The sequence below is a fragment of the Notothenia coriiceps genome, unplaced genomic scaffold, assembly GCF_000735185.1.
Source record: "Notothenia coriiceps isolate Sejong01 unplaced genomic scaffold, NC01 NC01_scaffold00037246, whole genome shotgun sequence".
Lineage (NCBI taxonomy): Eukaryota > Metazoa > Chordata > Actinopteri > Perciformes > Nototheniidae > Notothenia > Notothenia coriiceps.
Window position 1 is genome coordinate 12,884,943 of NW_011369947.1, and position 17,576 is coordinate 12,902,518.

Sequence of the window (17,576 nt, forward strand, 5' to 3'; positions counted from 1 at the left end):
TATGACCTTAGAGAGTAAACATGCAGAACAGTATGGAAACTACAAACAATGGAGAGCTCTGATAAATAAGATCAAAGATTAGTTTAAAGTTAGCCATGCTTGTTTCCTTTTTCACAGCCAGACAGTTTTATCTCCCCGTTTGTCATGGATGATGCTATCTATGGAGGACAAATGTTTTTGCAATCCCTTGACAAGGTCTGTATTTTAGATATCACAGTTACTGTCAATTTTGGCTTATGGCAACATCACTAATTAAAAGAAAAATGCTAACGTCAAAAATGAAGTATAATGTTATTCTAATTCTTGAATATTGTTTTTCTTCTTTATTATCTAATATTTTTTGGTGCGTTTTATAGAAGATTGTGATAATATATATCAGGCTTTGGCAGTTGATACGAAACATTGATTTGATGCACATGGGATTTGTTGCCTAATTAAAACAAATGAAGACAGGGCATCACAAGACAGAGCCTTTAAGCCTTTCTAATTGAGTTAGCCATCATATGATGCCTATATTCCACTTAGTTTAAAATGAAGTCATGCGTGACCGTCGTTTGTACAAACATCAGGGCTATAATAGTTTTTTCACCCTTCACTTGTTAGTGCTCGTTGCAATTCATTAACTATGAATAGTACACACTCCCATATGTCCCCTCTTAAAGGCAGTGCAGCATGAAATGGCTTTATATGTTCCTACTGTATATAACCACTTTGAAGTTAAAGAAATGAATGTAGCAGGTTGTGATTTCTGTAACAATAGTGTGCAGACAGGGTCCCAGAATTGAAGAATGTAAGGCTTTATTCATAACATACCATTTTCTTTACAAACCATATAACAGTGGACTGCTTTACAATGAGAGACATTGCAATAAATACAGTTTGAGAATACAAAGAGGAATAATATGAAAATATAGGTCATTTAATGGAACAAGGAAGTACGTCTGTAGAGTAAAAGTCAGCTTGGGTTTGGTGGTCTGAACCGTCATTAAAAGAAGGAAACACTATCTAGTGATTACATGAAGTAAAACATAAAAGAAGGAATTCCAGTCTGACTGGACAGAGGCTGGATAAGATGGAGATAAATCATATCGTTCCTCTCACGTGGATCATTAGCCCAGTTTCAGTCCAGGAACACACACTGAATGCAGCAGCTTCACCTGATGCTACACCGCCAGCCCACAACGTTATCACTACCTCCATCATTTAAACATCTTTTAAAAAAAGTGAATGCTCTTAAGCTTAAAACATCATCATCATCATCATTCTTGTCTCATGAATATATGCCACTACAGCTTCTCACAGCCTTAAAAAAAAAAGGTGAAGAAGGAAAGCAACATTTCATTGTATGCTCCGAGAAGAAGGAAAAAAACATAGTGAGGATAGCAAAAGACTTGCTCTGTTGTGTGGTTTATAAAATACACTAGGTAATACTGATGTGGAGGTGGGGGTCTCCTCTAATAGTCAATGCCCTGGTCGGTGTAGTGGGGGCTGTATTCGTCCTGGTACGCTCCCTGGTACTCCTCCTCTGGGAACTCTGCCTGATAGTCACTGTCGCTGATCTCCGAGCCGTTGGTGCCGGTGCCCTGGCTGCCGTTGGCGTGGATCACGGGCTCTGTGGGGGGGGCGCAGTACTTGGGGTCGTACACCTGTCTGCCCAGACCATACACACTCATACCTCTCTGGGACGCCACCTTGTTGGTGCCCATCTGCAGGGAGATGGTGGAGTTGTCCATCGGCTGCTGCGCCGTCTTCTGGTCGTAGATGTCTCTGCGGGTCCCGGGGGCCGACATGCCCGCCTGAGGGGGGGGGAAGCGGAAAGTTAACATGATGGAGGTGGAAATCATACACTGGTACTCAACGCCAGAGATGGCAAAAGTACACACATCCTTTACTCAAGTGGAAGTACAGATACTCGTGTTTAAAGTACTGACTAAACTTCTTTACTCAAGTAGAAGTAAAGAAGTATGGGCTTTGAAATGTACTTCAGTAAAAAGTACCCATAACTAGCAGCTGTTTTAAAGAGTACCTGACCTCCCTTTATATTAATAGAACAATAATGTCATTGTTAGCTAATGAATGTTTCCATGCTGAACAACGGCAACGTTTTCATTGGTCCCTCTTATTTAGAGAAGACTGGGAAATGATGGATACACGGATCGTGTTCAAATCAATAGGCACGCAATGACTCTAAATAATAATGATCACGCCACCAAACACACATTCAGACTAAAGGAACCAGCCTGTTTGGAAAATGTAAGAAGTAGAAAGTACAGGTATTTGTGTTCAACATGTAAGAAGTAGAAAGTACAGGTATTTGAGTTCAACATGTAAGAAGTAGAAAGTACAGGTATTTGAGTTCAACATGTAAGAAGTAGAAAGTACAGGTATTTGAGTTCAACATGTAAGAAGTAGAAAGTACAGGTATTTGGGTTCAAAATGTAAGAAGTAGAAAGTACAGGTATTTGTGTTCAAAATGTAAGAAGTAAAAGTAAAAAGTCGTCAGAAAAATAAGTAGTGGAGTAAAGTACTGATACCAGAAAAATGTACTTAAGTAGAGTAACAAAGTATTTGTACTCCACTACTTCCCATCTCTGCTAAACACTCTGTTCTAATTGGACAAGATCCAGGAAGTACATCTGTTTAAAAGGGATAGTTCGGGTTTTTTGTACTGTAAGTGATATTACCCGTGTCAACTTTGGCTGTTATGCCAAAAACACATTAAACTTTTAAGCTGATCTGACTCCTGGGTGGATTTACACATTATTTTTCACTTATGGGAACAGCCTTGGCAGGGTCTGCTCACTTTGTGCCCTTCTAGTATTTAAGCGTTTAAGTCTCCTCTCGGGATCTGTTGGAAATAAAAAGATCTAATAAGAGAAGCATAAAAAGAGGAGTGGGTTTCAACCTGGCTGGCTCCTTTGTTGGTTCCCATTTGCAGGCTGATGGTGGTCTGATCAAAGGGTTTGTCCGTCTGGGTCTTTGGATCATACAGATGTCTCCTGGTGCCGTACGCAGTCATCCCCGCCTGACTCGCACACTTGTTTGTCCCCATCTGAGGACGAAGGAAGATAGGAAATCCAATTATACATCAGCCTTGTTGTTTTCCTTACATTTACCTCATTACACAACCTGTTATTTATTTTAATGCTTTAACTTAGATTCCAATGGTTGCGTCACCGCAGTAGAAATAAGACTCTCTAGGGAAAAGGCCGCCTCTGTTTATTTCTCTGGAACTACAGCGGTTATATTTAAACTAAACACAAGCTCTCAGTTACATCCAGTTCATGAGTTGTCATAAGAATCCCCTTATCTTCAGTGATAGTTACCTGCAGTCCGATGACGCACTGACCGGCCTTGATCTTCTCGTCATCAAAATGTCGGGTCTGTTTGTCTGCGTATTTCACTCCGATATCAATCTTTGTGTCCGAACCTCTGGTCTTTGACTGGAAGAGAGAACATGCTCATCAAAGCCCCGACATGACATTAGATGTATTTCCTGCAACAATAGAAAATGTGTTCCTCAGCGGACAATGCCCCCCTGTCCTCACCATGCTGGCCAGCGCGAGCAGTGTGGTCTGGACTTGAGTCATGTTCCCACTTTCAAACAGGTCATTGGCCTCAAAGATGTCATTGGGCTTTAGGCCGTAGGCCAGGATGGCTTTGATGAAATTCCCAAGGTTTTCCAGCTGCAATGGAAAAAAGAAAAAAAGAGGAAATGATGGGGGCTGGGTGTCCAACAAAAGCAGGAGGAAGCAACAACAGCACAAATAAAGCAGAGAAAGCTTCATGAATGAGTCTGAGCTGCAACTCATGAGTGTCTTACCTTGTGCCAGTTCAGCTGTGAGTGGTTGATTTTCCTCACTGACTCAGGTTGCAGGTTATTAATCAGACTTAAGAGAAAGGAAAGCACAACATGAATCAGACGGAAAACCCCAGAGGACATCTCTTTGATCTGCCGTGCCATGTTTCTGTGGGATACTTACTTGCAGAGGATGACTCCGTCCTTCAAGCCTTTCGTGAAGTTCTCTCCAATGGGCATTTGTGTTCTCTCCTCAATCCAAAATCTGAGATCCTCTTCCTTTTGTGTGTCATATTTCTGAGCAATCTGAGAGAAAAAGCATCGTGTTAAACCTGCTGCAGTGAAAGAGACTGTAGGTCTGATAGAAATGTACTTTCACTAGTCAGTTGAGTAGTAAATAATCACGTAAAGGTGATAGGGAGTAGAAATAAGTCAAACCACTCGATAGGTTATGTAATAAGTTGTAATATGAGATGCTTGGATCCACACAGGTGTTGCATACACTGACACACAGTAACAATGGGATCCTTCATGAACATGAGAAAAAGTCCCCTACACTGACTGGTTCACACAAAACACATCATAATAACAACACTCAGACTTTCCAACTATCATGGAATATAAATGGACTTGATTTGAGCTCATTAGAAGTCTCTTTCAAACTAAGACAAGAAACATGCATAAAAAACAAGTAATGACAGAATTTACTTGAGTGTAAATGGTATTTAGCTTTCAGTGATGTGTGAGCAGAAACAAAGAATGAACTACTCTTTTCTCATCTTGTTTTCTTTTTGACCGTTTCCACAATTGGAGGGACCGGTTTTTAACCTTTAACTGAAGCTCTTAATAGTCATTCTTCACCACCCTGCCTTCGAAGAGAAACAGTCTGGAAGTGCCCATAGTTATTTACAGTACGCAACACAGAGCTCAGAGAGAGATATCAGGGAGAACAGGTAAATACTTTGAATTTAGATGTTATTGAAGTACACATTTGACTAAATACTGTTTCAGGTGTACCAAACCCTTAATCACACCCTCAGTTCCTCCACACTAGACGGACAAAGTGTTGTAATGAGAGAGATTCAATCCGTACAGTAATCCTCCTCCCATCTCTAAACAGAGTTTAAGTGTTGGCTGACACCGAGTAAACATCCTACTGACTGCTCATCCACAGCCGGGCGCAGAGTCCACTCAGCTTACACTCGGAGAAGAATCCCAGAGATAAAAACCATCTGTGTCCATCTCAGGTTTCATTGACCCGCCACTATTTCACCGTGAAAACACTGAATGCATTTTTTACTCTTGAATTTGGAAAGAATAACTAATGGCGAATATTTTGACTGATATCTCAATTGAGATATGATTGAGGGACTCATCAGTTTATAGTTGGATGTTTTGTAAATAAAAAATAAATATGTTTAGTTTAGTCCGGAAAATACCATTTGTACACCGGGATGTCTCCACAATGCTTCATTCAAAAAGTCTTTCAACACACATTTAGCTTTTAACAAACAGTGTGCTTCCTGTGATTTGACCATTCGACTTGACCATACTGACATTTTGATTCGTATGCAGCTTTAATTCTTCTATAGTATTTGTTTCTTAGTGATGTGATTACTCCAAAACACGTAATTTCTCATTTTCAAACTATTCCCTGTGTCCTGAATCAACTAGTTACTGATCTGCAGATGATGTTGCCTTTTCAAACTGATTAATCATTCAATCTATGAAATGTCTGAAAAAACCACAGCATGTATCCAGCCCATGTTTCCATGTCCATATGTACACCTGACTTTTCTTGTTCTGTCTTGCTATGCAGTTATCACCCCCTGCATGCCACACTGGTTTCCTACCGGAGCACTTTCAGCCACAGACTGAGATCACCCATAACCACCACACAGCGCCACAGGAGGTCTTTCCTCCCAGTGGCAATCAAACTCTTTAACTCTTCACCCCTAAGTAAAGGGCACTGAGAACTCCCACACCAACACTATGTGCAATATACTGTAAGTTCCATCACTGCAATACACTCGCTGCTATATATATATATATAACTGTGCAATATTATATTATATTATTATTGTTAGTATTATTAATAATGCTATGATAACGTGCAATTACGTAACTGCCACTACGTTTTAATTTTTGCACTATAACTACTAATAATAATAATTGCATTGATTGTGTGACTTTCTATGTTTCTACGTTTCATGTTGTCTGTGGATGTTTAATTGCTCTTTTTGCTGCTGTGTTTATTGTGTTTAATTTCCTTCGGGATAAATAAAGTCTTATCTTATCTTATCATACCACAGAAATATTTACCCCCCTGCAAATGTCAGCTGTCACCTGCAGATCACATAGTTTTCTACATTATTAGAGAGGACATATTGTATTGTGCTCATTCAGGTTCATATTTGTATTTAGTGTCTCTACTGTGACATGTCTCCATGCTTTAATGTTCAAAAAGCTCTTCCTCATTTTTGCATTGACAATTACTCAAAGGAATAACCTATTGGCAAAGTTTTAGTTAGTTATATGACCGATAACATTGAGTGCATTGCACAGTCAGAAATGTATCATGCCGTCATGAAATGAAAACACAAATATGAATTTTTTTCATATCCTCTCTCTCCCCCTCCCAGCTCTTGTTAAAAGCCAAACAGGATGTTGTGCCCGAGTGAAAGGTTACAGTTAAAGGTTACATCTTCTCCACTACTCATAATATCAGAGAGGAACCCCATTGAGGAGCCGAAGAGCTGGAATGATTAGAGAGGGGGAGTAATTCTCTCTTCACGACTCCCGGCAGTTATTATCGAGGAAGATTGCCAAAAAGCTCTCAGGAAAAAAAAGGGGGGAAAAAGCAGGCATTGGAAAAAGGGATCCGATTCTTACGATGGAAACTGAGCTTCTGAGGGGAAAATCTGGAAGGGTGAAATGTGAGCCAGCTGGAATGGAAAATCCGACAAACCCCTGCGCCATTTCATCTCTGTACCCAAAAGCATTTCCTGATGACAGCATGAAACTGCTCACATTTTTTTTAAAAAGGGTTCAGAGCTACTGTTTAACACTCTCACAGGAACGAACAATCACAGTTATGTAGACTGAACCGGTTTCAGTCAGGCATTCAGATAAGAACGGCTGATAGTAATGTGAAACATAACAATCCAACCACGGTGGTTAATCAGCATGAAGCTGCTTAGCATTTTGTCCCATCATACACATGACCGAGTCCTGAACCAAGGCTGAGCAAACAGAGCGGCAGCTATTCATTAATATATAAACCGTCCCGGCGCATGAAAAACTCCCAACATACCACAAAGTGTGGCGAGAGGAGCCGTTTCATCAAGTCAGAGTTTCACAAGAGAAGAATACATCTGGCTGCTGCAACTACTCATTATTTCCTCCATCAATTCATCTGTCAGCGAACAATCAACCTTTTTTGGTTAATTATATAGTGTATACGATGCTATGCCCATCGCAATTACCCAAAACACAGGGTATCCTCTTCATACGTCTGGTCGTTTCCTCCCCGTGGAGCCAGAACTCAAAGATATTCAGAGTAAACAGTAAATCATGATGGGACCAGATTGATTCCCAACTAGATGGATACTCAGATTGCCAAGTCCAGCCCGTATCCGCCACAAAATGTTATGGCTTCTTCCTTGGCCAACGATACACCCTTAAACCAAGTTTCATGGAAATCTGGCCAAAAGTCTCTCCGTAATCTCGACAAACAAACCAACAAACCCAATCGCGGTTGAAAAAACAACAGTTGCTTTCAAAGGATTCCAGTCAAAGTCTAACCCAAAGATTTAGTAAAGATTATCATTTGGACATTTCAGCAAAACCTTTAACCTGCAGCAAACAGAAACCCCACTTTAGTCTACAACTTGTAGTTTCCAATTCGATGGTAGCCACATTGCTAATAGCAGTAATCAGTTAAACAATAATGTGCTTATCAAAGACTGAAGGCCACAGGCAAAGTGCAGTGTCTGGAACATCTTGCTCCACACAATCCTAACAGCAGAAAGAATCGAGAAAGCCTGCACCTAACCATTTTACTAAGTGGCTGTTCAGACAGAAAACAAGCCTAACAACGCTGAAGGGTTAGCTTCATCAGGCCCTGTTGAGATATCAAATGAAAACTGGGAAGTCAAGTTTAAGAAATGGATCTATGACGGTTGTAAAACGCCAAATAACTTCACAGAGGTTTATGAAACTACGAGACATGGTTATTCTCTGGAAAGTGATCAAAACGGTTATAATTTAACCTTAAAATCTGACGACACCAAGTAATCCACCAGGAATGTGTTCTTGTGCAGTAAGTGGTTGGCCAGTTATAACAATGTTTGTAAAAGTTGAGCCTGGTTCAAACTTTTTGCCGGACAACGCAGCATTTTTCAGCATCACCGGACTAATTCCCTTCATAGAAGTGAGGACGGTGTACATGATAAATGTGTTATCTTTCTGGAGCTGAACAATAGCCTCAGGAAGGGAGTCTTTCCTGCGAGGCTAAATTGGAGGCATCTCTGTGCTTGGGTAATCACAGGCTGCTCTCACAACACACTGATGTGTAGAACTCTGCTGTCAGCACATTACTCGAGAGGCTTCGCTATGAACACTGTGCTTCTTAGTCGGTAACACAGCACAGACAGACATTCACAAAACGCCAATGATTCATTCAATAGTCAATTAGATGATCAGTTTTTAGCCTCTCAGATTTGAAGATGTCCTGGTTTGAATCAAATTAGGGTGAATACATTTGGGTTTTCAGTCACAATAGGCGTCAACTTGCGATGTCAGTTGAACATTTTTCACTCGCTTTGGACATTTTATACATAGGTTAATCAACCACAATTCAAGTCTTGAAAAATAGGAAAAGATGGATCTCTAGTGCTTGAATACTATATGCAGTATTTTCAAATTCAACTTTTCTTGGTACACAAGGCACCTAACTGGTTACTTAACTGTATTTAAAGAAAACATAATCTGATGACTAAAAAAAGACCTTCATAACCTAAATAAACTACCTAGGATTAGGGATGTCCCGATCAACTTTTTTTACTCCCGATCCGATTCCAATCATTTGATTGACAATTTGCCGATACCGATTTTTCCCAATCCGATCTTTATGCAATGCATTAAGAGAAAAAAAAGCATTCAAGTTGTCCCTTAAGGTTATTTTTTATTTAAATTGGATATTCTATCCAACATGGATATAGCTTCTTTCTTTCACAGCAGCATTGGATCAGTTCAGTTGTGCAGCATTGGATCAAAACAAAATAAAGCTTTCAGTACTCGTTAGCTTACTGCTACAATTAGACACTGCTGCCCACTCTGTTGCCAGATTTGAGAGAAATAAGCAACCAGGTCTATGAAAACAAGCCCCAAAGAAGCAACACATACATGATGAAACCAAAACTAAGGCCTCAGGATGACTTTAAGACTTGAACATGGTCATTTTTGTTTTGTAACATTGAATACAAAATTTAAAAAAATTTATTAAAAAAAATAAAAATCCCGATCCCCGATTTTTTTTCTCCCGATTCCGATCTTTTGAAAATCACGTGATCGGCTCCGATCCCCGATCACGTGATCGGATCGGGACATCTCTACCTAGGATGGTAACATATTTAGGGTTGACTTTGAAGATAACACTCAAAATGCTCTGACTTTTGTCCAACTGCACTTTGGCAAAAGGAACATATGGATGAGGTTGAATAAACATGATAAAAACTAACAAGGACACAGGACGAAGACTAAATAGAAAATGAGTGATAGCAAACAGTCTATTTAACCTCCAGATTGTGAAAGCTCCGTCACAATCTATGCATTTCAGAATGACGCAGGTTTGCTTTTTAATCAGTCCACCTTGAGATAATCGGATAAATATGATGATAAACCACAGAAAGATAGGCGTAGATTCGTCTGTCAGGAGGAGGTCTGTTTTGCAGATGAACTGAGCTGTCATCAGTTACACCAGAGCTGTTCGACTTCTCCTCTCCAGCAGCTCTGCACACACTAACACAATCAATGTGTTTGCTGATAGGACCGCCGGACGCCACCCACAGGCAAAACAAACAGACGCTCCAGGACGGGGGTGGGAGAGACGCTCAAGAATTCAGTCATATGCTACGGTTAGCGTTTCAAGACATTTTATATCAGCAAAGCGAAGGCATCAAAAATGGCTATAATGCTTTTCTCGGTGAGCTAATACCAATGTTAGATTTACCAGTTATTTTTTTAATGGTAATCGCACAATTGAAAAAGGTAGTTTCATTCCATCGTGCCATAGCTTAATGGAGTGTCTCGCTGAAGATATAAAGTCAAATAAATACAAATTAACGATGGAAATAAAGTTATGTAGCGTAGTTCCCGTATCTACCGTCTTCTCCTGTATCTGCTGTATTGACAGAAATGTTTGAAGCTTTTAGCATTTTTACATTGTCGATCCTGATGTGTTACTCAGAGTTCATGACCCCAGTGAAAAACTGTGATCTGAGCAGACACGGAGAAACTCACGGCAGAGAATTGTTGCCAGATCAGTCAGACCTTTAGCAAACACCTCAAAACAAGTCAAGTGAGAACTCTTGAAATAAAAAAGACAAGATAACTCGGAAAGCTCGAGAGTCTCTGGTTTCACTTTTCTTTGTACACAAAGCACATAACTGCCTGCCTTTATGAGCCGGATTTAAAACAGGAAAAGGGAATCAAATATACAATATAATGTAATAATTTAAAAATGTTCCATGAGGCCAGTTTCTTTTTCCAGTCACACAAAGGAAATCTATCTGCTTTCCATTTCCCCTGAAACATGAATGTGCTTCCAAAGCCTTTTATTGACTGATAACATAATTCACTTTTATTGAACAATGGACCGATTTTCTATTTCCTGTTGTTTATAATATTCCTCCCACAGCTTATAAAGTGTCGATACTGGTTGCAGTTCAAATCAAACAACTCTATCTCCGATAAGCACCACGTTTAATATATTAACTGAGGCTATATGTGATCCCCTTATCCCACATTTAAAATATTTGCGAGTCGTGTTAGTTCACTATCGCGGAATGAGGCAACAGTGCTGTTTAAAGCTTTGGCTCTCTGATCAAAGTGTTTGTCTTTTTGGCGTTACAAATTGGGTGTCTGTGGCGACACTCCCAGGACAAATTACAAGAGGGCGATCTCTGGGAAGTGAGATCCAAAAATACGGCAATGGCTTTTTATATTATTACTGGTTAACAAAAACAATATGGTTATCATCCACAACCTATGACTTTAGAAGTTGAGGTAAAAATGAGATAAATACAATCTATATATGTTAATCTAAATAACCCGTTCTAATCAGAATACCCTGTTGTATACAAATCCAATGTGATACTGTATTTCCTTCAGCAAAAAGAGCAACACAACAGACTTGTTTTTAATCCAAATGTCTGCTACCCAACTATAAAAACCCTGATGCTCACAGCAGAGTGGAAGTGAAAGGCGGTGGGCCGATGGATGGGGTCCTCATCGAGGGGTTTTTGCTGAAGGATTTCAGGAATGTGATGTATGCAGCTCGGAGAAGAAGAGCATGGGCTACTGATCACACCACTGCAATGGAACCCAGATGGGCCCCCGCATGACATCTTCCTTTTATTTATGTGCACTCCCTGACAGAGGAGGTTTTTCTGCAATTAACTGGGTCTACGTGACTCCAGTTGAAACATTACAGTCGGGTTTAGAATACACATACCTACAAATGGAAAATGTAGAGGCCCTATTATGCTGTTGGGGGCTTAAGGCCCAGATACACCGGCCAGTCACCTGAGAAGTCGCCGACGCCGACACCGACTGTTACGTCGCCGGACTCTCCTGCGTATTTGCCGACTTCGCGCACTGGAACACACCGCAAATCCGAGCCGAGCACGTATGAACTGCGTATGCGTGAGTGGCAATAACTCTCCTTACCAGCAGGCGGCGGTAGTGTGTATTCATCATTCAAAAGAGGCAACAACCGGAACAACCGGAAGACAGAGAAGAAGAACAGACTCCGTGATATAAACAAACAACAAATAGCGTTTTTCTTTCCATTTTCACTCTCGTCCATTGAAAACATAAACGAACAGGAGCTCTATAAACCGATGAGGTGAAATAGCCGTCCGTGTGTGTTCCATCTTCCATTTTAAATCATTTGTTTACCTCCCTCACTTCCGTTAACGCTTCTCATGCACTGATTCGCTAGCTGAACAGCCAATCAGTGTTATCCCTTTGTCCGACTTCCGGTGGTGTTCCCGACGCCGATTCAACATGTTGAATCGGCAAGAAAAGGCGTCAGGTCGGCAGAAAAGACCCGACGGCGGTGTTCCCGACGCCGATTCAACATGTTGAATCGGCAAGAAAAGGCGTCAGGTCGGCAGAAAAGACCCGACGGTGCGGCGCACACCACTCCGAATAGGGCGTGCCCACGCTCATGTTCGGCACGACTCCCATTTACTGCCGATTTCGGGCCGGTGTATCTGGGCCTTTAGGCTGGCCACAATAAAAGGCCACTCTGAAATGTTCAGTTTTATCACACAGCACAATGCCACAGATGTCGCAAGTTTTGAGGGAGCGTGCAATTGGCATGCTGACAGCAGGAATGTCCACCAGAGCTGTTGCCCGTGAATTGAATGTTAATTTCTCTACCATAAGCCGTCTCCAAAGGCGTTTCAGAGAATTTGGCCGTACATCCAACCGGCCTCACAACCGCAGACCACGTGTAACCACACCAGCCCAGGACCTCCACATCCAGCATGTTCACCTCCAAGATCGTCTGAAACCAGCCACTCGGACAGCTGCTGCAACAATCGGTTTGCATAACCAAAGAATTTCTGCACAAACTGGCAGAAACCGTCTCAGGGAAGCTCATCTGCATGCTCGTCGTCCTCATCGGGGTCTCGACCTGACTCCAGTTCGTCGTCGTAACCGACTTGAGTGGGCAAATGCTCACATTCGATGGAGTCTGGCACGTTGGAGAGGTGTTCTCTTCACGGATGAATCCCAGTTTTCACTGTTCAGGGCAGATGGCAGACAGCGGGCAGATGGCAGACAGCGTGTGTGGCGTCGTGTGGGTGAGCGGTTTTCTGATGTCAATGTTGTGAATCGAGTGGCCAATGGTGGTGGTGGGGTTATGGTATGGGCAGGCGTATGTTATGGACGACGAACACGGGTGCATTTTATTGATGGCATTGTGAATGCACAGAGATACCGTGACGAGATCCTGAGGCCCATTGTTGTGCCATTCATCCACGACCATCACCTCATGTCGCAGCATGATAATGCATGGCCCCATGTTGCAAGGATCTGTACCCAATTCCTGGCAGCTGAAAATATCCAAGTTCTTGCATGGCCAGCATACTCACCGGACATGTCACCCATTGAGCATGTTTGGGATGCTCTGGATCGGCGTATACGACAGCGTGTTGACATGTCCGGTGAGTATGCTGGCCATGCAAGAACTTGGATATTTTCAGNGGGTATAGTCTCCCCCCCTTTCTCCACCCAGAGTCCCAGGGGTGCAGGGAAAGGAAAAATATCCTGTGAATTAGTGGAAACCTCCGTCAGTTTCATTGTTCAGTGGATGTCTCCTCTCATTTGAAGGGAGAGGAGGTGAGGGCCTGGAGGTCGGCAGCAGCTGTAAATACAATGTCTGGCAGAGAGAGTCAGTGCGGGGTGATGAGAGAACCAGCGAGCCCCAAAAAAACCTCCGCCGTCCCCGAACGATCATTAGTGTAACGGCCTGCGAAAAGCAAAGTCATAACGGAGCCCCCACGTACAAGAGCGCCTGTCAAATCTAGAGTGATTTATTCCAGGAGAGTTTTTTCTGCAGTTTCCTACCGTGCTGAGATTCACTCTGGGGTTAAAGTCCGCAGTTCAGCTGTGTCTTTATTCATTAACTTGATTTGAACATTTTAACTTTTTCTTCTTCTTTATTAGATGCTTTAGTAAATGCAAGTCTTTTGCATCCTGACCCATTCTAAGACTTGTATTTGTTTCTAGACTTCGCTGATATGTTTTACCGTTTATTGACTTTCTTAGACTTTCGAATCACGTGTGTACACAATTTTGTATTTTTGTATTTGATTATATACGTCGCATTGTGGGAGGGGCTTGGGTCAGAAGATTTTCATTGCCATTTCTATACTGTAGCTTATGACACATTAAAAGCTTTGAATCTTGAATGTTTCTTAGTATCGCATTGGTACGTGTTGATACAAAATCTGCAAAACATCAAAGATTGAATCGTGTTCTTGGACTGTTTTCTTTTTTAAACTCTGAATTGGGTTAGTAAGTTAGACTGACCACCAACAGCCACCATACAATAGATTATTTTCTTTGGGGAAACATTTCCAATTAGCAATTATCCTGATGTTGGAGTAAACATTAACTTCAACAATACATTTTATACTTTCCTGCATAGAAACCAAAGCAATGCCATTTGTTTTGCTCTACCTGTCATGTCTGATAAAGATTAATAAGGATGTTACAAGTTGTTATATTCCTGTCAATTTAACCCTACAATATCTATTCAAAACTTTTGAAAAATGGTTTCAAAACCTGGAAAGAATGCCCAGATCTTCAACTGAGGTCTACATATTTTTTGTTTTTGACTTCTATTACCAGTTTCTTCTTCACTGCATCTGTCAACCACAGCGATTTCTTTCCAGTTTTTAAAACCCCCAATGTAAAATACGACGTTATCAATAAAATGTGATTGATTGATTGATTGATCTGTCTGCCATTACGCAGCTCTACTGAAAGCTGTTGGCGTTTTGAAGCACCTTGACTGCTGATAGACTGGGAAACGTTCACCTATACTTCCTTCTTTCAGATACCCCTTCGCTTTGGGGTGCATGGGAAACGAAAGAGAGAAAACTAAACAAGGCAATCTGTGAAGTCAGGCGACAGGTGTCCGGCTACGCTGGGGCCTCCAGTTAAACCAAACTATCCATAAAAGCTAGGCTGGTATACCAAGAAGTCTCTGAGCTTTGTGAGTGATCTGTGGAATTGCAGACTGGTGTTTTTTGTGTATTTGCAGCCCCCTTTGACTTTGTGTTGCCATGCCGGATCGTAAAAAAAAAGAAGAAATCTTTCATGTTTGTGGGAAAGCTGAGATTGGCTGAGACCGGGCTTTACTGAAGATCTGAAGGAAAGATATCAGGTCCACACATGGTGGTGTTTCTTTTCTGTTTTCATGCTCCATTTCTAACCAAGACCCCTGAACCGCTGCTAAACGTTATACATGCAGTTGATGCTTTAAAAAGGCACAATATGTCCTTTTCAGCCACTGGGGGTTTCTACATCAAAACAATAACAAAAGACAAGGCGTCCATTGCTTTCATTTCTACACTATTCATATAGGGATTAATGAGTTACCCAGTACAACACTACATAAAGCAGTTTCACGTAAAACATCTCTGTTTCTCGCTGACAAAAGGACGTCTCAGAGGGACTGTGAGCAAAGGTCCCACTAACTCAAATTTCTTCTATAATAACTTCCAATAATAATAAGATCTATTCTGTACATTCAGGAGGTTTGCACCAGGACCTGAATTATCCTCAAAGAGCTCTTCCTATTGTAAGAAATTAAAATCAATGTTTGAATGACGTAATTTAGATTAAACATACTGTAAGCTTAAAACAGTTTTATTCTGAAAATACTTCATTTCCGGTTAGCATTAGCTTGTGGCTAACGTTATTGCTGGATGTTAAATGAATGTACAGTTTTATTTTGAAAAGCTTTATTGAAAGACGTCTAGGTTGTTTACAATGACGTCACTTCCGGTTTCACGTTAACAATGATTACAGCCGTTAAATGCATTAAATAAAAAGTCATGAATGAGAATACGAGGAGAAAAGCCGTGTGGAGTTATACAATGAACACACAACGTCTAAATCCTTTTTAGAAGAACGAGTGGACGGAGGACCCCCTTTCGTCAGACCCGCCAATGAGAGGAGGAGCCAGGAATTGGACATTAGCTCGCTCCACGTAGAATCGCTCTCTCTTCTGCCCCCCACCCAAACATGGCGCAACCGAACTGTTTCAAAACCACGTCACTTTCATTAAATTACCCATCTGAACCTTTTCGAGACTACATTGTCTCTTTTTAACTTTCCCCTGGACTCGAGAACAACGAACAAATCTTCACTATCCAAACGAAACATATCTGGTGATGAAAACTAATAAAAACACTGAATGAGGCAAATTAAAGCTAACAATGAGTGTTTTTCAAATGAGGTCTGGCTGCTGCTAACGTTAGCTCAACATTTGATAACTTAACATCGAGATGTCTCTGGAATAAAATATGTAATCTAGTTACAATATCTTTTAAATAGAAACCAAGATCTGACAAGTACATCGCACACATTTGACTTAAAACTAGAGAAAAAGTCAATTTATTAAAGCGTCTAAAAGAAAACCACAATGCTTTCCAAACTAAATGGACAGCTAGCTTGATTCAAATGTTCTAGGTTTGAATATTATTAAAAAACATTTGGTATCTTTATATTATAAGATTATAAGGCGTACTTTCTTCCTCTCACAAACTTCTATTTCTCTTAAGATCTCATCGTCTTTTGTCCGACTGAACTTCTTTTTGCACGGCCGTTGATTCGGTTTTTGACCGCAGCTCTGCAGGATGAGAGGCCGGCTCACATTACCCACAATGCCGTTCCTCTGGCGCTGGAAACCTCTGGGATGTCAGCTCGTGAAAGATCCATGCCTCTATCCAGGGGTTAAGACAATAAGACAGTTATACTGTCCCTTCCCAGGCTGAGCTTTAACTCATCCTGTTTACTGGAAGGAATTTAAAGGCGACAGCTGAGGGCATGATCCCACCCTAAATCATTAGTGATGATGGCCTTCTTTTACACAGCTTCAAGCTCTTCCTCTCTCTAGGAAGCTGTTCCTCTCTGGTCAGTCAAAATGAACAATAACATCCCTTCAAAACGCAGCTTTTCAGTTATCCAAGAGAGGCTTATTCCGTACATTTTAACAGAGAGGGCTTTTTGTCAGGTTTTAAAGAAAGTCACAGCATGTTTGGTTGGGCTTAGGATGGTGTAAACGTGCAAAGCTTCTGCACCAGGTGACGTATAAAGCACTTTGGAGCACAATAGATGATCCTATTGATCTGTTATTACAGAAGGAAATGCACTAGTAAACTTCACTGGAAATATCAAGCACTATCCAGAAAGAAATGCATGTTTTTGTTATATTAGTAAAGTGACATTAAACCTCGGTAACAGAACACACTTTTTAACCCTCCTGTTGTCTTCGGGTGAAATCTGACCGATTTACTACTTTCATCAATCATAACTTTTTTGTCTTACATTCGATTGCATTAAGGCTTCATGATATCCTTTACAGTAGACATTTGAACATATACAATTGCTGATCAACACTTTCATTTGATTTTGGATGATTTAGTCAACTTTGTAACATCCATGGTGTTCCCGGTCCAAAACTACCGTAATAAAGGAATTAGTAACCATCCGGATCCACACACACACACACACACACACACACACACACACACACACACACACACACACACACTCGCACTCTCTCACACACACACACACACACACACACACACACACACACACACACACACACACACACACACACACACACACACACAAGAAACACGTTCCATCTGACCAAACACCTGATAGCATAATTGTTGGCTCATCAATCAGGATGTTGGCACTATGAAAAGACCACAGGTGAGTACTTTCTTACAGCAACAATGGAAGC

At 41.1% G+C, this 17,576-nt stretch overlaps 1 protein-coding gene and 1 long non-coding RNA gene across 2 annotated transcripts in view; both read right to left on the bottom strand.

Moving 5' to 3' along the window:
* Positions 1-781: 781 nt before the first annotated feature.
* On the bottom strand, positions 782-4,124 carry cnn3a (calponin 3, acidic a). Its single transcript, XM_010794832.1, has 6 exons — positions 3,984-4,124; positions 3,824-3,890; positions 3,549-3,686; positions 3,327-3,443; positions 2,906-3,052; positions 782-1,796 (listed from the first exon to the last, which is right to left on the bottom strand). The coding sequence occupies exons 1-6, from the start codon at positions 4,037-4,039 to the stop codon at positions 1,455-1,457; spliced, it is 867 nt and encodes a 288-aa protein (XP_010793134.1). The 5' UTR covers positions 4,040-4,124; the 3' UTR covers positions 782-1,454.
* Positions 4,125-5,707: 1,583 nt separating this feature from the next.
* Positions 5,708-17,576, bottom strand: part of LOC104965819 (uncharacterized) — a 17,190-nt gene continuing 5,321 nt past the window's right edge. Inside the window, exon 3 of the long non-coding RNA XR_800585.1 lies at positions 5,708-5,718. This is a non-coding gene — a long non-coding RNA (uncharacterized lncRNA). The remainder of the gene's footprint in view (positions 5,719-17,576) is intronic.